The sequence below is a fragment of the Gavia stellata genome, chromosome 4 (assembly GCF_030936135.1).
Source record: "Gavia stellata isolate bGavSte3 chromosome 4, bGavSte3.hap2, whole genome shotgun sequence".
Lineage (NCBI taxonomy): Eukaryota > Metazoa > Chordata > Aves > Gaviiformes > Gaviidae > Gavia > Gavia stellata.
The window spans coordinates 7,850,210-7,867,638 of record NC_082597.1 but is presented as its reverse complement, the minus strand read 5'-3'; the positions used below and the strand labels follow the sequence as shown (position 1 = coordinate 7,867,638).

At 46.4% G+C, this 17,429-nt stretch overlaps 1 protein-coding gene across 1 annotated transcript; it reads left to right on the top strand.

Moving 5' to 3' along the window:
* The first annotated feature begins 3 nt into the window (after positions 1-3).
* LOC104259771 (phytanoyl-CoA dioxygenase, peroxisomal-like) lies at positions 4-9,483 on the top strand. The gene is given in 11 exon segments (XM_059816002.1): positions 4-127; positions 4,082-4,118; positions 4,727-4,837; positions 5,052-5,147; positions 5,228-5,285; positions 5,913-6,003; positions 7,181-7,324; positions 7,327-7,378; positions 8,204-8,351; positions 8,670-8,794; positions 9,423-9,483. Coding segments are annotated over 11 exon segments (1,047 nt in total).
* The last annotated feature ends 7,946 nt before the right edge of the window (positions 9,484-17,429 follow it).

The window sequence follows — 17,429 nt, the reverse complement described above, 5'->3', positions numbered from 1 at the left end:
GCCATGGTCCCCACCTGGAGGCAGACGTATCCTCTCGGTAGCCTCTGGTTTGACCACAACACCAAGAAGTCTGACGAGGGGGAGACATTAGGACAGACCCCCAGCCCTGCTCAGTGGGCGATTTTGGGTATCCTGGTTCCTGCCTCTCTTCCCATGCCCTCTGTATAACCCTGGCACTGAGCCCGCTCTCGGGGAGATGTGCCATGATGCCTCTCCAGACTTGGACCTTCTCAGCCTGGTCTTTGCTTGCTGCATGGGCCTGAGTGAATGATTTCCAGTGGTTGGAGGCTCCTCTGTTGACTTTGCTGAGCTCTGGCTCACAGCCTCGCTGGTGCTCTCCTTGGGATTTTTGTGAGGACTTAAGAGTATCCCATCTGGTTCACGACCCAGGATTCGTGGAGAGACTTCATTGTCTGCCTTTGTTGGCATAGCTGAGCTGACTGCAGAGGGAGCTGTGACCACAGAGAAGAGCTACAGGTGTCCGTCGGAGTCCCAGAGTTTCCAGACTGTGAATTTCTCTTGCTGCAGCTGGGAGAGAGAAGGAAAGGAAGAACTTTGGCTTTGTTTTTAAAAATTTGCGCATCTCTGCCTACGGATTTAGGCTTAAATTTCCTCTTTCAGAAGAACAAACCCATCAAAGACCTTGCAGATCACCTAAACTCAGCAGTTTTCCCACCTGATGAAAGACTCATGTCCTCACTCCTTCCTACAACAACAGGTTGAGGAGACTCCAGAGCCTGGGGATGACTAAGCTTAGGCAAGCTCCTCTCGACTGTATGCAAAGCCAGCTCAGCTGCATCCTAGCAATACGAAGGAGTCTGATCCTTGCCCCCTGAAATGACCCTGGGCAGAGCCAGATCCAGAGGGGCTTCTTGGCTCCTTCTCAGCAAAGCTACACACTCATGGGTGCAGCACCATGTCCCTGGAGAGCAAGGGTCTACAAGCACTTCCTCACAGGATATTTGAGCAAGGGCTGGAGTCTAAAGGATGCTTCATCAGTTCATGTAAATGTGTGACCTCCTGTGTGAGGGATCCACCTGGTAAGTGCTTTCTGTCCATCCCAGCCAGCGGAGATTCTGCAATCACAGGTTTCCAAAGCATATGCCCCACCAGTGGAAATTCAGCATCAGAAATTCACCTCACTCTCTAAAACTGGGCTTTTTGGAGAAAAAACTACAACAACTATATGTTTCTTAGGGTTTGGTTTCCTGGCAGTACAGTGCTGTACTCAAACACACTGCCCATCCCTCAATGATTTTTGCAAACCCGAAGTATCAAGCTATTTCCATCAGAAAGGGGATATGTTTTGTTAACCGGTGAAAAGTTAATGTGAAAAAAGGGAAGAGCCCTGCCAAAAAAAGGACCAAGTTCAGCCTGTGGCCTCCAGCTTTTTTGGAGTCAGAAGAGACTGAAGGAAAGCTGACCCCAGTTAGTAATGAGGACATGCTGCATTCAATCCACTCCTGGTCCTGGCAGCAAGAGCCGTACCTCCACCTTCCCTCCCGCAGCAAGTGCCTTGACATGTGGGCTGTGAAGTCAGCTCAGGGACAGGGAAAAGATGAAGGGACAGCAAATTCCAGCAGGACAAACCCCACCTTTCAGCAGCATCTGCTTCACAGCACAGAGCTTGAGGGAAAAGTGAGGATGAACTGACTGTCACGCCAATGGCACAAGCTAGACTGAACCGTGACACGGTGGGGCTGAAGTCCTCTTTGCAGGAGGGGTGAGGCTCTATGGCCCGGTGGCAACAGGGGATGTGTGCAAAGATGTCAAAAATCATCTTCTGAACTGTGCTGCAGCTCTGTTATGGATCCATATTCAATCTCAATATTTGTCTCCTCTCAAATATCACCTGCGGGTTTCATGTAGGCAGATGAGAGTACTAAGTGCACTGCTAAGACAGTGTACATTGAATATATAACTTCTAAGCATGTCCCAACTTGAGAGGAATACAAGGCCTTTGCAACCTCTGTTTGCAGCTCCCCATTTTTAAGCTAACTTCACTTTTCCTTCTCTCCCTACTCCAGGATTTCCCCTCCAGACTTTTTCTTTCCCAGCAGGGCACTCTTAGACGACAGGAGCCATCGTGCTGTTTCACTTAGCGAACCACCCATGCCAGCAGAGAGGCGGTGCGTGACTGAGTGTGCCAGGCGCTGGGTGCTGCACCCTTGTTTTCTGTGTCCTCACAGCCATCATGGCAGCTGCTGGCAGCTGTGAATGAGCAGAGTACAGGAGAGGGAGCATGTAGAAGCATGCTTGAACTTTTCCCACCTACTTCCCAACCTCTAGCAAGAAGCCCTCCTGTTCCCAAACCTTCCTGTTCCTTCACTCCTGCCCCTTGCCCAGCCAGGGTGGTGAGACCCCCAGATTCTTGAGAGGCTCCTGGGCACGCAGAGGCACCAGTGCATGCGCAGGGGAGGTGAAGAGGAGCCAACGGCACCTGGGGACTGTCATCTCAGTGCTGCACATGCTACGGTTGAGCTCTGCCCCGAGTGCTGCGCAGACCTTGCAAGTGTTGGGTGACAAGCTGGGCTCTTGGTGTTGTCTCCTCACCATCAAAGTCATCACGGAAAAGCCAAACCCGACTGTGCAGCCGGATGCCGTCCTACGGCACTTATCCCCACGGCTGGCTGCAGCCCCTACTCCTGCACCCTTTCTGATCTGGGGCTGGGGTGGAAAGGGAGGAGGGGGGAAGTGGAAAGCAACAGTGGTCTCCACATCAGACATGTTGTGACCTGGATAGCACAAGGCATGGTCTTCTTCCGCAGCCTGAAATGGGGCATAGAGGTTCCCGGAGATGTTTGTTGGATGCTCGATGTAAGAAAGCAAAGAGTGCTGCACCCTGTATCCCCAGCCTCCTCTCTCACCAACTGAAAGGTGTTAATGGAGAAAAAGCCACATTTGCAGTTGCCTTTGCAAGACCTTTGCTCTTACACCTGTGAATTCATCTGCAGCTCTGAACTGAGCTGGGAGGAAAAGCAGCGTTTGCACTTGGCGACTTGCCTCAAACTGCAAGCACAGAAGGAAGCTTACTTGCTGCGTTATTCGAGAGTTTGACTTTCCCAGGTTGATGTCTTTCTTTTTCTTGGATGGCTGGGGTGAGGAGGTTGCATGGAGAAGTCTGGATTTCCAGGCTCCTTTGCAGATTTGTGTTGAAGGAGTTTTTCCTGAAGAGCGCAGAAAACAGGAGAGAGGTGGATTTTGGAAAACTCAAAATGGCTTGTTAGAACAAAGGCTTTTTTTTTTTTTTTAGATTTGACAATGTTCCCCAGCATCTTGCAAACCGTAAATCTTGAACCTTGCTGTTCCAGCCTCTGCAAAAGCATTTGCTTGCTTCTGAGTGTATCCAAGTATTATATTGCCTGCTTGGTTGGCTAACACGTCTGCAAATACATTATTCCCAAAAGGGGGTGTGTGAGGGGTACGGAGAGGTTTAAATACTCTGTGTCTTCACCAAAATGAGCCGCTGGAGGTGGCAGCTCCTTCCCAGCCTGTGTACCTCTTGTTTTCAGTTGTCCAAGCAAACCAAACTTGTCCTTTGAGTGTTGCAAGGTGGCAAGAGCAAAACCGGTAAGAGGAAGAGGCTCTGCAAAGCCCAGGAGGAAGGTGTTAAAATGGGGTCCAGCGCCTGGTGGACTTGTCTGCTGTCCCCCATTCTGGTGGGTGGAGGTGTGCTGAGGAGGGCACCACAGCTGGGGTTCTACCAGTGCCTGTGATGCCTGAAGAGAAGGGGAAAGACCTTCCTGGAAGTTTTGTGGGTAGGACCAGCACCCTGGACGTCTGGAGAACCTGAGTGGCCGTGAGTTCCATTTCCTCCGAAACTGGGACCTGAAGTATGGGGTGAAGCATTTACCTCCTGTTGAGTTTGGTGCAGCAGTGCCATCTGTACGAACATCCTTTGCTCCGAGACCTGCTGCGGTGCTTCCCACCCTGCTCTCACCGACTGCTTGCACGCTGCACATGCCTCTTCCTCCTCACTCTCCCCTGAGCTTTCTCTTCTTACGTCTCCCTCCTCAGCTGCTCCTCTCACCTCTTTTGCTTTCCTCTGACTCACCACTATCGGTTGCGTTTGCGTGCACAGGCTGTGTCCATGCTCACACCTCGTGTGACTTCATCAGGTAAGATTTAAACTTTCATCGGGTGAAGCTTCCACACCATGTGCTAAGCAACAGCTTCATCGTGAGGCTTCATTAGCGAGGGGGGTAACGGTCCTCGGGGTGCGACTGTGCTCTCTTTGCCTAGCAGAACGCAGTTGTGTTTGTTTAAACTCATTAAAATGAACTGGAGGTTTCCTTTCTGTGTGCTTTCCGTGTGAGGCGTTGGGAGGGGTGTCATTACTCTGCAGTAATGTTTTCATACTCTATTGTGCCTGAGTGTATATTCCTTAACTGATATCCCAGGTAACTCCTCCTGCTCCAGCAGCAGCTCGTGCTCCTGCTCAGCTGAGAATGTTTTGGTAAATTGTATCTTAGTTCATACAAAAATAAAAAATCAAATATGGAATTTCAATTCCTGCTTAATTTTAATGATTTTTTTCCAAGTGCCCTCGGTGTCTGCTGTGGGGAGAGTTTCTTGGCAGTTCTCCCCCAGACGCCAGCTGGAGCCATGTGCCTCTCCCCAGCAGCCACCGATCCCCCGCACCACACCGTCCTCCCGCTGGGTCTCGTGATCGGTGCTCCCGTTGTTCTGTCCGGCCCTACTAACGTGTTTCTCCTCCGTGTCTCAGCTATACCCTGGACAACGATGTCCTCACCACAGAGCAAAGGCAGTTCTACGAAGACAATGGGTATCTGCTCATTAAGAAGCTCATTTCTGATGAAGACGTTGAGTGCTTCAGGTACGGGGCCGTGGCCAAATGTGCTGGGGGGTCCTGTGTGCGGCAGCATCCCGAGAAGGCTCTGGGAAGCTGGAGGAAGCTGGACTCTCCCAACATGGATGTGCATGGTGTTGCTGGATACCTTCCTCTGTAGCAATAGTGTCTTTGAGGAGAGTAATCTGACTGAACGTGTCTAAAATGTGCTCTGGCTTCTCCAGTTCCCTCTGCTTTGCAGGAAAGACTTTGTGAGGATCTGTAACAGGGAGGTGAATCCACCGGGAGTTCTGACAATGAGAGACGAGATCCACAGACCCAGCTTCGTTTGGTCTTCGTTTGATGGTTGGACTCGATGATCTTGCAGGTCTTTTCCAACCTTAGGGATTCTGTGATTCTTTCTGTCTGAAAAACCAGTAAAGTACATGATTTCCAGGAAGCTGAAGAGCTGTTCAGATACTGTACTGGGCCAGAGGTAAAAAGCCAATAGGGGGATGGTGGTGGGAGAACCTAGTAGAGATTTGTGAACATATATATGTTTTATTGCCAAGGTGAAGGCAATGTCCAAGCTGGGCAGGCCAAACCAACCCTTCTAGAAGGTTATGTGATGCTCTGTTCTGTACAGGCCTACTTTAATACATGCTCCATCCAATGTCAGAGGGATTTGTACTTGGCGTTCACGTCGGGGTAGTTATCAGCAGCAGATTCCCATCACTTTTGATAAGAAAGTATATTAATATATGTAATGTATAGATACAGCTCCTCATGTATTGGCTTGTGTTGGACAATCGGAGGTGGACATACGAGATTTTGCAGAGCTCTTGAGCTGTTGCCCTGTCAGTCATGCATCTTTGGCAACGCCTTGGTGTGTACTGCAACAGAGAAAGTGCTGATGAGCATCGCGCCTACGGCAGCATCTACAGGTGGTTTGTTTGTGCTTGTTTTTTATTTTGGGTAAAACTGCTGGTAATAGGTCCACCCTCATGAACAACCCAATCAATAATTAATTTACAGTACAGATCTGCCTAGCTTTTGTTTTACTTGCTATATATTGCTGCAGAATAAAATACAAATATTTCTTCTACTGCTTTTTCCTTTGTAGATCTTAAAATATGTTGAATACTTCACAGGGCCAAATTTAATGGCCATGCGGATGATGATGATAAATAAATTTCCAGATCCTGCTAAGCAGAGCTCCAGGGAGAGGGAAATGCAGAAGTTGTTAGTATGCCTGGGTTGCCATGTATTTAACTGAAGCGGCACTTACCCTTTCAGAAAAGTTGCTTTAATTGAATTGAATTAAAAGCAATTCTGAAAATATATGATGTTATTTTGGTAATGGTGTGTTTTAGTTTAGCCCTGGCTTGGTGGGATACATTTCTTATCATTCGGTTTGCTGTAGATGTGCGGGTTCACATGTTGGGAGGTACGTGTGTGCCTCCTAAATTGAAGTGCTGTTGTATCTAACCGCATGTTACATCTAAAACATTCTTTCCAACTAATTTAATATGTTTCTGCAGTTTAGGTCTTTGCACCATGTTAACTGTCCCTCAACTATTTTTTTTTAAAGTAGCATTCAAGTTTCAAAAAGGAACATGCAAAAATTAAAGACACCCAGCTGCTTATCCAGCCATCTGCACTCGCATGAAGCCCCACTGTTTAGGACGCTTTTTTTTTTTAGGCTTGACATTTCACATGTGTTGAAAACAAGTGCTTCCTGGAGCTTGCTAACAGACAATAAATACAGAGAAGATTCTTTGCTTAGCGTTTATATGCTATTTTCCAGACTAACAGTTCAGAAATGTCAAATTTAGTCTGACTTCTGACCTTGCTGACAGTGGTTGCACACTCAGTGCTTTGATATGAAGACACTTGAATAGGTGCCAAAGGAATTGAATCCCAGCTTTGGCTTGTAGGGGGGGAAAAAGGAAGTTTAATTAACTACATCATTACATTTTTTCCCAAGTTGATTTGACTCTTCATAAGCTTTTGCAGTTCAACAGAGTTGAGAACTGAGCTCTTTCCTGTTCTGAGGTGTCCAGCTTCTGCATGGGCAGAGTACGTTGAGTTATTGAAACACTCAGTTTGTTCATGCTATTCCCAACAACTCCGCAGAGCAACTATGGACCCAAGAACTATGTCTGGGCTCTTACTGTGGCCATAGCATGAGATTTAAACTCATCTGACCTCAGAATTGAGTGCCAGCAAGGAGCATGCTTAGAGACAGTGCTTCACCTGCAGCTTTGGAGGCGTTTCTTGGGACCCATAACCACCATAAGTGACGTGATGTTCCCCAGGACAATTCTGCGTCACATCTGAAGTGCATGAAGACCCTTTTCCGTGCAGCCACCCACATTCCCTGTCTTTCAGGTAACCTGAGTTCTCACCACCCCATGCACCAGGACTTGCACTATTTCCCCTTCCGGCCTGCGGCCCTCATCGTGTGCTCCTGGACCGCCGTGGAGAGGGCCGACCGGGACAACGGCCGCCTGGTCGTGCAGCCAGGGATGCACAAGGAGCCCTGAAGCCTCATGGCTATCCAAAGTGGGAGGTAGAGCAGCACGGGGGGTTGGGGAGGGTGCGCATGAGGGGACCACATTTTGGCTGGGGGCTACGCTCTAACACAGTCTGTGTCTGGGAAGCTGTCTGTCACAAATTGGTCTTTGTTCACTCCAATCAACCATTTTTCACTCCAATCAACCATTTTTCACTATTCTTGTCGAGTCTGAAGATGCTTTCTCCTTCTCTGAATTCGTTCCTGCCAAGCAAGCAGGTTTATTTTCCTGTAGAAGAAAATTGGATGATAAACAATTGACCAGCATTTAATTTCAAGCAATATTTTTCTCCTAAGCAAGGATGCTTCCTGACCTGGCCCAGTATTGGTGATGGCTGTGCTTGGAGCAGGAGGATGGACTTGACACCCCCAAGGTGGCATCAGGCAACACTTGTGGGGCTGCCTTGTGCTCTTCTCCATTCTCTCCAGTGGAGAGAAGCTCTTAATTGTTTGAATTGAACTTCAGAAAGCAGATGAAGAGCATTTTAGTTGTGAGATGGGAATTTGTCACAGGGGTTTGCAGGTCAAAAGAGAAAGTGAGCAGAGAAGTCCTATCATATGTATGTACGAGGTGCAACTGGGGAAGCTGAGCTATCTGTGAGATGTGCAAAGATGATCCAGAAAGCAGAGTGGATCATTCTGGTTCTTTATAAGTGAGTCCTTTATAACTGATTGACAAGGCTTGTAGGTGAACATGCAGACTCTTCCTCATGTATATTAAATGTACTACCTTCAAGAAAGAAAACGAGTAGCCGCCTTTGCATCTCTTCTCCTACACTGAGAAACCAGTGTTGTTCTAATTTTACTGAATTATTTCAACTCTTCCTTGGTTTCTACAGTCTGATGATCAAATTTTTCCCTGGGCTGCTGGATTATGATGAGAAGAGTCCCAGAGTTCACATTGTCATGGAGAAGGGCAACACGGTTTTCTTGCATCCCCTGCTCGTTCATGGCTCCGGAGCAAACAAGACATCAGGTTTCCCAAAGGTAGGAAACCACCTGTAGATACAGCTGTCAATATTTGTTTAGCTGCTAAACACCATCACAGTCTTCTTAACTAGGAACTGATTACAAAATAAATGGGTTGATGTGACTGTCTGGGTGCAGAGTAAGAATCCTTATGAACACACAGATCTGCTCTGACCTGACTTCTCTGATTGCCACTCTGGTTGCTGGTAATCTGAGATCAAGGAGGTGAAGTATTGATTTAGGTCATGTGTGTCCACGATCCAGGATACATGAGATGTTTCCACCGGTCATTTGTAATCGATGTGGTAGTGAGTGATGCCCAGTTTCCTCACACAGAGTATAAGCTGTCACTTTGCCAGTTCAGAGTGCTACTACACTGATGTTAAGAACACAATCCAAGAGCACCTGGAGAAAGAAGTGATTGAATTTGGACATGCAAAATATAAAGTGACTTTGCTTCAGACCTTCCGGTAATCTTAAATCATGACCTTATCTTGTAACTAGCAAGCCTTTTTGGCCTTTTTACTGATAAGGCATCTTCTTGCTGCCTGGCTGCCTGTGCCCTTGCACAGAGAAGTGCCCTTGCTCTCCAGGCAGCCCCTTCACGTCTCTGGAAAGCAGCGGAGGAGCTCTGCAAGTTCCTCCTCCAGCTCTGCTCATCACCATTCCCACCTCTGAGCTGCCAAAATTGATTTCATCCACGCGCCTTACTATCTTTCAGCGCACATCAGCCCAGGTAGGACAAACTTATGCCAGCAGCTCTTTAGGTGACCACAATTGAATTTGCAAGAATAGGAGGGCATAGTTTACACGGTACCCATCTGTGGTGTCTTCTCTGCATATCACATCAATCCAATGAGCCTTTTGTCTTATTTCAAGTGTGGTTTTGTGCGTTGGGATTTGTAGATTTTATTTCATTTAGTGTCTGTACTTTTCTGTTGGAGACTTTGAAGAGCCAATGAATAAGTTAATGGGTATTTTTATGAATACATGGCCAAACAGATAAGCTCATGCCAGGAATAAGCAGGAAACACTGTATCCAAAGATGGTGGCTTCTAAGTATTTTTGAGTTTGGTTTTTTTTTTTTTTAATGCAGGGTGTTTGGAAGAAGCGAGCAAAGGTTGTGCAAGAAAAAAGAATTAATCTTTAAAATGGCCTTTGAAGACCAGGATGGAAAACGCGTGCCTAAGCATCAGCTTCTGAGTAGCCAGATTTATGTGCTTTTTGCCCTCTATGTAAGAAACTTACCCAAATACTGCATTACAAAATCATTTTATGCTAATAAAAAATAGTTGCATTGAGGTTGAACAGTTGACGTACTTCAAAGAAAACCTGACCTACAAAACCAAATTTGCTGCAGTTATTTTAGGTAATCAAAGAAAAATGATGATGGGAGATGTGCTTTACTTCTTGATTATTTTTTTCTAGTTTCTCTTGATATACTTTCAGGCTGATGCTCTATTAATGTAATGTTATTAATAATCTTAATAGAAGTGTAATAATTATTATAGTTAGATGAAATTAATATTATTAATATAAGATTCTATGCATGATTATGTTTTTAACGTTTCTAACATCCTTTTTTAATGCAAAATAAACCCAGTGAATGAGAGTTTCATGCAAGTTTCAGTATGAGCTCACATGGGAAGTCATTAGTACAGCTGCTGAGGATATACATTTTATTTTTATTTTTTAAATAAAGATTAAATTAGAGCAAAACCGTGTTTAGTGGCTGCATTGTATTATTTCTGTGGTTCAGAAATTCTGCTGATGGGTGTGCGGTTGAACAACCAAAGAAGTGAACCTTGGAAAGGTAGGTCTTCGGTCTGAGAAAAATGTCAGGATGCTGCAGCTGAGATTCACCCAAAAACCAAATAACAACAGCCTGTGTCCTGCCTGTCTTGCAGGATGTTTGGGTGAGCGGGCGCAGCACAGAGCAGCTGAGAGCAATCCCGGTGCTCCTGCTGCTGAGCCCTCCCGGTGTGGTTTGCAGGACTGGGGAGCAGTTCAGGGATGGCTCTTCTTTATTCCAGGAAATCCCGCTGCAGTTCAGCTCGGTGCTCTGGCATGCTGGGGTGTAGTTTTGGTGTGCGGGGCTGGACACCCTCTCCCACAGGCTTCCAGCCCAGTGGGAGTTTGGCTTTACCACCATTACTTTCTCCCAAAATCATCAGGACATGTTAATGAGTCCGGAGCTGGTAGGTCCTTCCTTGGCACATATTTCAGTGTAGTTATGAGTCCTTTTGCTAACATTAAAGTCAATCTCCTCGTTGTGAGCTAAGGCCATTTTTTCTACTTTTAAATCCTAGCAGACATTTCATGACTATTACAGCCTTTGCTCACAGACATGGCAATGCCAAAACCATCTTGAAGATAGCTTTGAGCAAACCACCTGCCAGTATCTCTTCATCTTCTCACAAGAGCTGCTCATCCTGGTCCCAGCCCATGTCCTGGCTTCCATGCTGTTATAGCCAAATTTTCAGAAATCAGGGTATCGGTGCAGCAGTAGCTGAGTTACTCTGTGTCTGTGATTAAAAGCCAACTGTCCTAAGGAATTATTATGTGAAATATAAAACAAGCTGCATCTGAAGGCCTAAGGATAGCTTGTGTAAGGAAAAAATGGCATGCATGCTGTTTATGGAAAGGTTTTGTTTATTTTTAATAAGAACTTTTGTTGAGCAACAAGCATGAAGCAAGGTTTCATGCAATCACTTTACACGCATGCATATGGAGCAAATATAGACAGCTTGTCCATGGGGAGTGAGGCAACCTGCATTGAACTAGAAGGTTTCAAGCCCATCGCCTCCTTGCAAACATCTGGTCACCTGCACCATCAGGTGGGGTGCATGGTTTCAGGGCTGTGAGTGGTGCTACAAGACTTAACATGTCCATGGTTTGGTGGCCTGGTCTTCCCCACGTTGCTTTGCCCCGTTGTGCTGTGTGTGAGGGTGAGTGTGAAAATTCAGGACCTGAGCATCAGGGATGTGGTACAAACAGACCTGGCCCTGATTTTATCATTGCTGCATCCTCCCGTTGGGTGTTCACCCTCCTGATTGTAGATCAAAGCTGACAAGTGAGGGGAACATATTGCTAAGGAGGATTTTGCGGAGAGATGGTATTTTCTCCTCCAAGGCAGTGGATGGATCGCCTTTCTGCACCCACGCCCGGCTCCCCTCCTGCTGGGGCTCAGGGTGACGTTCTCCGCAGGACACACACCTTCCCTCAGCATCCTCCGGCCCTGAAACGCAGGGGAAATGCTCTCTTCAGGGGTCTTGTCAGTGACTTGAGTTGGAGAGACATTTTCCATAAAACAATTTTGAGGAAGATTTTTTCCATCAAAGTAATGTTCTGAATGTCCTGATTTGCGCAACAGATAAAATGTTGCTCACGTAATTTTCAGACCACCTTTCCCCTGATGCATGCAGTCTTCCCTTCCCCTTCCCTTCCTTTCCCCTTCCCTTTCCCTTCTCCTTCCCCTGTTGCTCTCTATCCTTATTTTCTTCTTTATCATGTACCTTTATCGTTCTTTTACCTTTCTCTCTCTCTCCCTTCCTTCCTTTCATTCATTCTCTCTTTCTTTCTCCCTTTCTCTTTCTCTCACTCTCCTTTTCTGTATCTTTTTCGCTCATGTAGTTGGTCTCTAAGCATCATTTTCTCTAAAAGAAATCAAGTGTTTCCATTGTTACATATTTTGCCTCCCCTATTGTTTCAAGACTCGTCTCCAGAATACCAAAGCTGCATTTCGCCTGCAAGCGACAGACACCCAAATGCCCGCAGGGACACATGCACTTAAAGTCAGAGCCCCAGTTCTCCGCCAAAGGGGGTCATGGCCGTTTCCGTTGCAGCAGGTGCCCTCCTGCCCCGGCTCACCCCACATCTGCAGCCCCAGAGATCTGTGGTCCCCTTCTACCTGCAGGATCACTGGTGAACCCAAGGGCTAGCGGAGGGTGACCAGACAGAGCGCAGCACAATCTTCATTCCTCCGACACTTCCCACTGAAGTGGGACCTGAAGGGTTTTTCCAGGTCCAAGTATGTCCATAGCCCTTGGTTGCATTTTTGGCGTTGATGATTACTCTAATTCACAAGTGGTCCTAAGTGTATTGACTCCATTGACCCCTCTTGTGATTTTGATTATGTGTTTGGTAGGGTCTGGGGTATGGCCTTTTTTTCTTAAAGATTCAATTACAGAAATTCTCTGGTTCACATGAGGATTTCAAGAACTAGAGAAAAACGGGAAGCAGAAGTCTTTTTCCCACTCCCAGTGTTTCTAAATACTGAGGTTTGAAAAAATAGGGCCCCTCTCAAAAAACAAAAAAAAAAAAAGAAAGGGAAAAATGTGTTCCTAAAGCTTCAAAACCACAAGAGGAAAATGAAGGAAAATCCCATTTCATTGTAGTTTTAGCCCTTATGATTCTTTAAGCTGATTTCATTGATGTGATAAGGCCCATTCATAATTTTCAGCACTTGACAAAGCTGCTGCTGGCCAGCTTTGTTAATGAAAAGCATACGCCCTCTCTTATCACCTAGGCTTGTGGTTTGGCTTGGGAGCTTTCCAGATGTTCAGCTTCGTTCTTCAGCAATTTTTTCTATTGCTGCGTGAAAAAAGATTTTCTCAGAGTTATTCCATTCTTAATCTCAAAACTAAAGGAAAAAATTCAGCCTTACCTTTCCAAGAAATCTCCCTTCCAGGCTAAGACCTGGCATGGGAAATTTCACCCCCAAAAAGTACTTCTCAAAAGCAGCAACAGCAAAAAAAAAGAGAGCATGAGAAAGTATTTATTGCCACTGTTCTCAAGCAATTTCTAGGCTAAGAGACCCCACATTCAACTGCAGCCTTCTCTTAGGAGCGGAGCAGCAGTTTCAGGGATGAAAGAGCACTGAGATTTTTGGGAAGGATCTACATAACTCACCAAAGCTAACCACGGTGTTCAAGTACTTTATCACCAGGATCTCCATGGGCCTGAATGAAGCCAGACTGACAGCATTAGGCAGGTTTAACACACAGGGCATACAAGTCTTGGCATGTGCTAGCAAGTAACTGAGGCCTTAATTTAGGAAGGTAATCAAAACTGCATGTAATTACTTCCCATAGCACATGCTGTGCTGCTGGTGTATGGGATGGGCTCAGATACGGGAGCACCAGGTGCCGTGATTTGCCCATGATGGGCTCCCATCCAGCCCTTGACCTCCTCTAAGTCACCCTATTTACACCAGCTCTGCAAGGGAAGGAGGAACCTGCTAATTTAATGCTCATTCATGTTCGGTGTCACATGTCCTCTCCTAAAATCAGCACAGCCAACGTGTGCTGAGTTATCCGGGGTTACAATGCAGGTGCTCACCTGGCCAGTACTCCCAGTCGGGACTGCAGCCTGCACCAAGGTCGCTTATTTTCATGTTTGCACATGTATCCCGTTCCCTGTGCCTTTCCCAGCCCCATCTGTATCTGGATAACCAGCCTGGATGTGTCTGTTCTCCAGCCCTTTATCTGCTGTGGGAAGAAAGAGGGAGCAATTACCTTTTCCCATGCAAAATATCCCCCTCTTCTTGCCGTGATTAATCCCCTGCTCCTTGTCTGTGCAAGTGGTGTGGGTACCCCAAAACCAGAGCTGCTCCTCTCTTGGCTCTAAGTCTATGAAGACAGAACAGAAAAATACAATATAAGCAGCTGTGCTGGAGAGGAAGCCATGCGACATGTTGATACAGCAGCAAGTCCGGCTGTCTGTGCTGAGAGCTGTCAGGCGGCCAACAAAAAGCATAAGCAAAGACCAGGTATGAAAGTCTGGAAGAAATCTAACAGCAAGATGTAAACTTAATAGTGAAAATAATTGTCCCAGACAAGCCAGGTCCCCAGAGACAGTAGGGATTTCCTTCCCTCCGCATTTGCCTGTCATTCTAAAAGTCAGGTTTTGACTTTGATAAAGGTTATTTTGCCATTTTTGAGTCACCATTAGTCATATAAATAGAAAAGAGCGCTGATCACCCAGGCTGGTTTTTCAGCCAGCAGTGGAGGACCCCAGCTGCACCTGGAGGGTCCCGCGTGGGCATTGCCGGGCTGTTTTCAGGGCAAAACGAAATGGGATCTGCAACATGGCTTTGCACGGGAAATGAGAATAAAAGAACTGGAGGAAAGTTTTGCCTGCACTCTTGTTCCACATGTACTTAATTGTGGGAGGGAAAAGCCAGGCAGCAAGTGGGTTGGGAAAAACAAAATGATGGGAAATGGCTGGGTGAGTTCAGCTTGCCGGGGCAGCTGCATGTGATGGCCCAAGAGACCATTGCATGGGCTCTGCCATGAAAAACTGACAGGCAAAAAGGAAGGTCCTTTAGTAGTGTATTTATTCTTAAAAGGTATTAAGTTTTCATTAAGCTGATTTCACCTGAGAGTTAATAAACCTAAACTGGTTAGTACACAGGGAGGAAACGCTAAAGGTTTAATTTTTCCTCAAAGCATTTGTAAAATCCAGGGAAAGATAATTTGTGGCGGCAGGGTGAGGTGCTCCAAATTAACATTTCAGCAGTAGCTGAGGGCTGAGGAGAGGCAGGATGCTTAACATATCTAAAAACCAAGCCTGATTTCATAGGTTATTATGAGAGAAGCTGGATATCTTCCCACCAGTTTTAATATATACACAGGGAACTTTGTAGCTGGAGAAAAAACCTTGCAGACAGGAGAACATTTCCTGGCTAGGGAAAGGGCTGATTTATCGGCATACTACTCTGCAAATCTTAATAACGGCTCTGAGAATACACTTTCAGCATTATATTTACAGTGTGGTTTTCTTTAACGATTTAGGGGACATGGCAACTTCAGCAACACCGCTTGCTTGCTTCACCAGCAATGCTAACAGCAGCGGTGGAGGTTTCTGTAATGTTAATCCTGTTTAATGCCTTATACCCACTGGTAGTGTTAGGGCAGGCTCACATCCCTCGACCTGCTGGCCGCTCTGCATGCTAACACAGCCTGGCATGCAGTTGGGCTTCGTTGCGAGGTTGGAGGTTTTTGTATTGTGTTCCCAAAATTGGGAAAGCTTCAGTGACAGCGTAGATCCAGCTGGGCTTGTCAGGTCACGCCTGAGCTGCCTCTCGTGGGTCTGTGCCTCTGCTCTTGCTCCAACTATTAGTGGAAATCTGTACGGACCGGAGAACGCTGCAGGCTGCCCTGACACAGTGCTGGGGCTGCGCGCTCACATGGCTCCCCTCCTGCCTGCTGCTGCTGCTGCTGGGCTGGAGCCATCTCTGGCACAAGAAAAGTATCTCCAAAAATAGACTGAGGCACATAAAATCCAATACATCAGTCTCCCCCACTCCTTGTTTACTGCTGGGTTTTAAACAAAGCAACGGGCCTTTTGTTTCTTCATCCTATTTTTGCATACAAGGATGAATTGAGAATATTGCTTTCATTCCTTGGCTCCCAAGGAGGCACATACCCTTCCTATATATCACAGTCCTGGGGGCATTTATGAAGATATAGCATTACCCCACGTTTGACAGTTTAATTTCTGCAGAAATCTCATTCCTGTTGGCCAGAGACAGGAACTGGAAAAAGCCTGAAGCTTTCAACAGGCCTGCTGAAGGCTGATACCAATGTGGAATTTCATGCTGCTTTTGTGGACTCCAGGTGAGAAACAACTGCTGGTCTGAACGAGAAAACTGTGTGGCAGCCAGAGTTATGGACCATGAACCAATTCCTTTTGGTGATTCAGCACCGAGCTCTCGGGCAAATGATGTTGAGCAAGCAACTCACCCTCTTCCTCAGAGAAACAATACTGTACAAACGCAGAGATGTTTTATTGTGCACTGTATTTATTCTGAATGAGGAATCAACAGGAGACATTGCCAAGCAATGTCACATATTTAGTCACTGACCCGTGATACCCCACCCATCACATGGTATCAACATGAGACTGAGATGAATGCAATATGCCTAGCAAAGCTGCCCAGCACAAGCACCAGGAGGAGATGAGGGCTGAAGAACACTGAGGTAAATCTGCCCAGCTGCTTCAAATGAAGCAACTTACTTCTCTTCCAGCCCCTGTGCAAGCAAACAAAAGAGGTATTGACAAGGCCGCTGGGACATGTCAGACTGTTGGTGGCAGTGTCACCAGATCACTGAGGTACTAGTGGTTTTAGGCACTTAAAAAAATACCCTGTAATCCTACTGGGCATAAGGCAGGGGCAGCAGAAGGATCAGGTCCAGGAAAAGCTGGCCAAATGCCACAGACATCCCTACAGAGATGTGCTTTCAGAAAAATGCCTGTATGAAGACAGCCCTTCTCAGAAGCCACCCCTTGGAGACCTCGTCCTGCTTGGTCTGAGACAGCTACCGTCCCCAGGCAGCTGTGCCAGCAGCCAAGGTTGACATGGCAATGACTGGGAAAGATTTCTGGAAAATTTAAAATGCCAGAAAAAGGGTAAAAGCTATTAAACGTAATCGCTCAGATCTTTAAAACCACTCAAAAAACGGTCCCAGATTCATTAAAATCCTTTTCAAAGTGGGAGCTGCAGGTTTGTACCTGTAAAGGTGCTGTAGTGTGGATGGTGCTGGGAACCCAGTATGGTCTGTGTGATAGGGAAAGGGCTTTCAAAAGAGCTCCCGCTAGTCTGCAGTGTAAAGACCGCTGGTTTGTAATGCCAAAGCCAGTGAAGGGTTTTTGAACACATAAGCCGAGGAGAGAACTCAGGAACTGTTTGACATCTGTTCTTAAGGGTTCAAAGTAATTTTGGAGCCAATGAATACTGCTCTGTGGCTACAACCCTCTTGCACCCCTTTTCGGCCAACAGCTGAAAAACCTTGACAGGCTGGCATTTACGCACCACAGTATTAACTTCACAAGTGCTTATGGAATCTACAGTCCTCCCAGCTCATGATGATTTGTCACTTAAAATTCTGGTGAGGTCACTCTACACCAGCCATTCAACATAAATTGTGGGATCCCTAGGGATTTCTAGGCACAATTTCCGCTCTAGATGTCTCTTTTCTAGGTTAAGTCTTGTAAACAAGCTGTTAGTAAGAAAGAACAGGCATGAATGTGTATTTCACATGCAGCCTTATTCAGTCAATTTTAAAAAGATCAAAGCTGAATATCCATGCAATG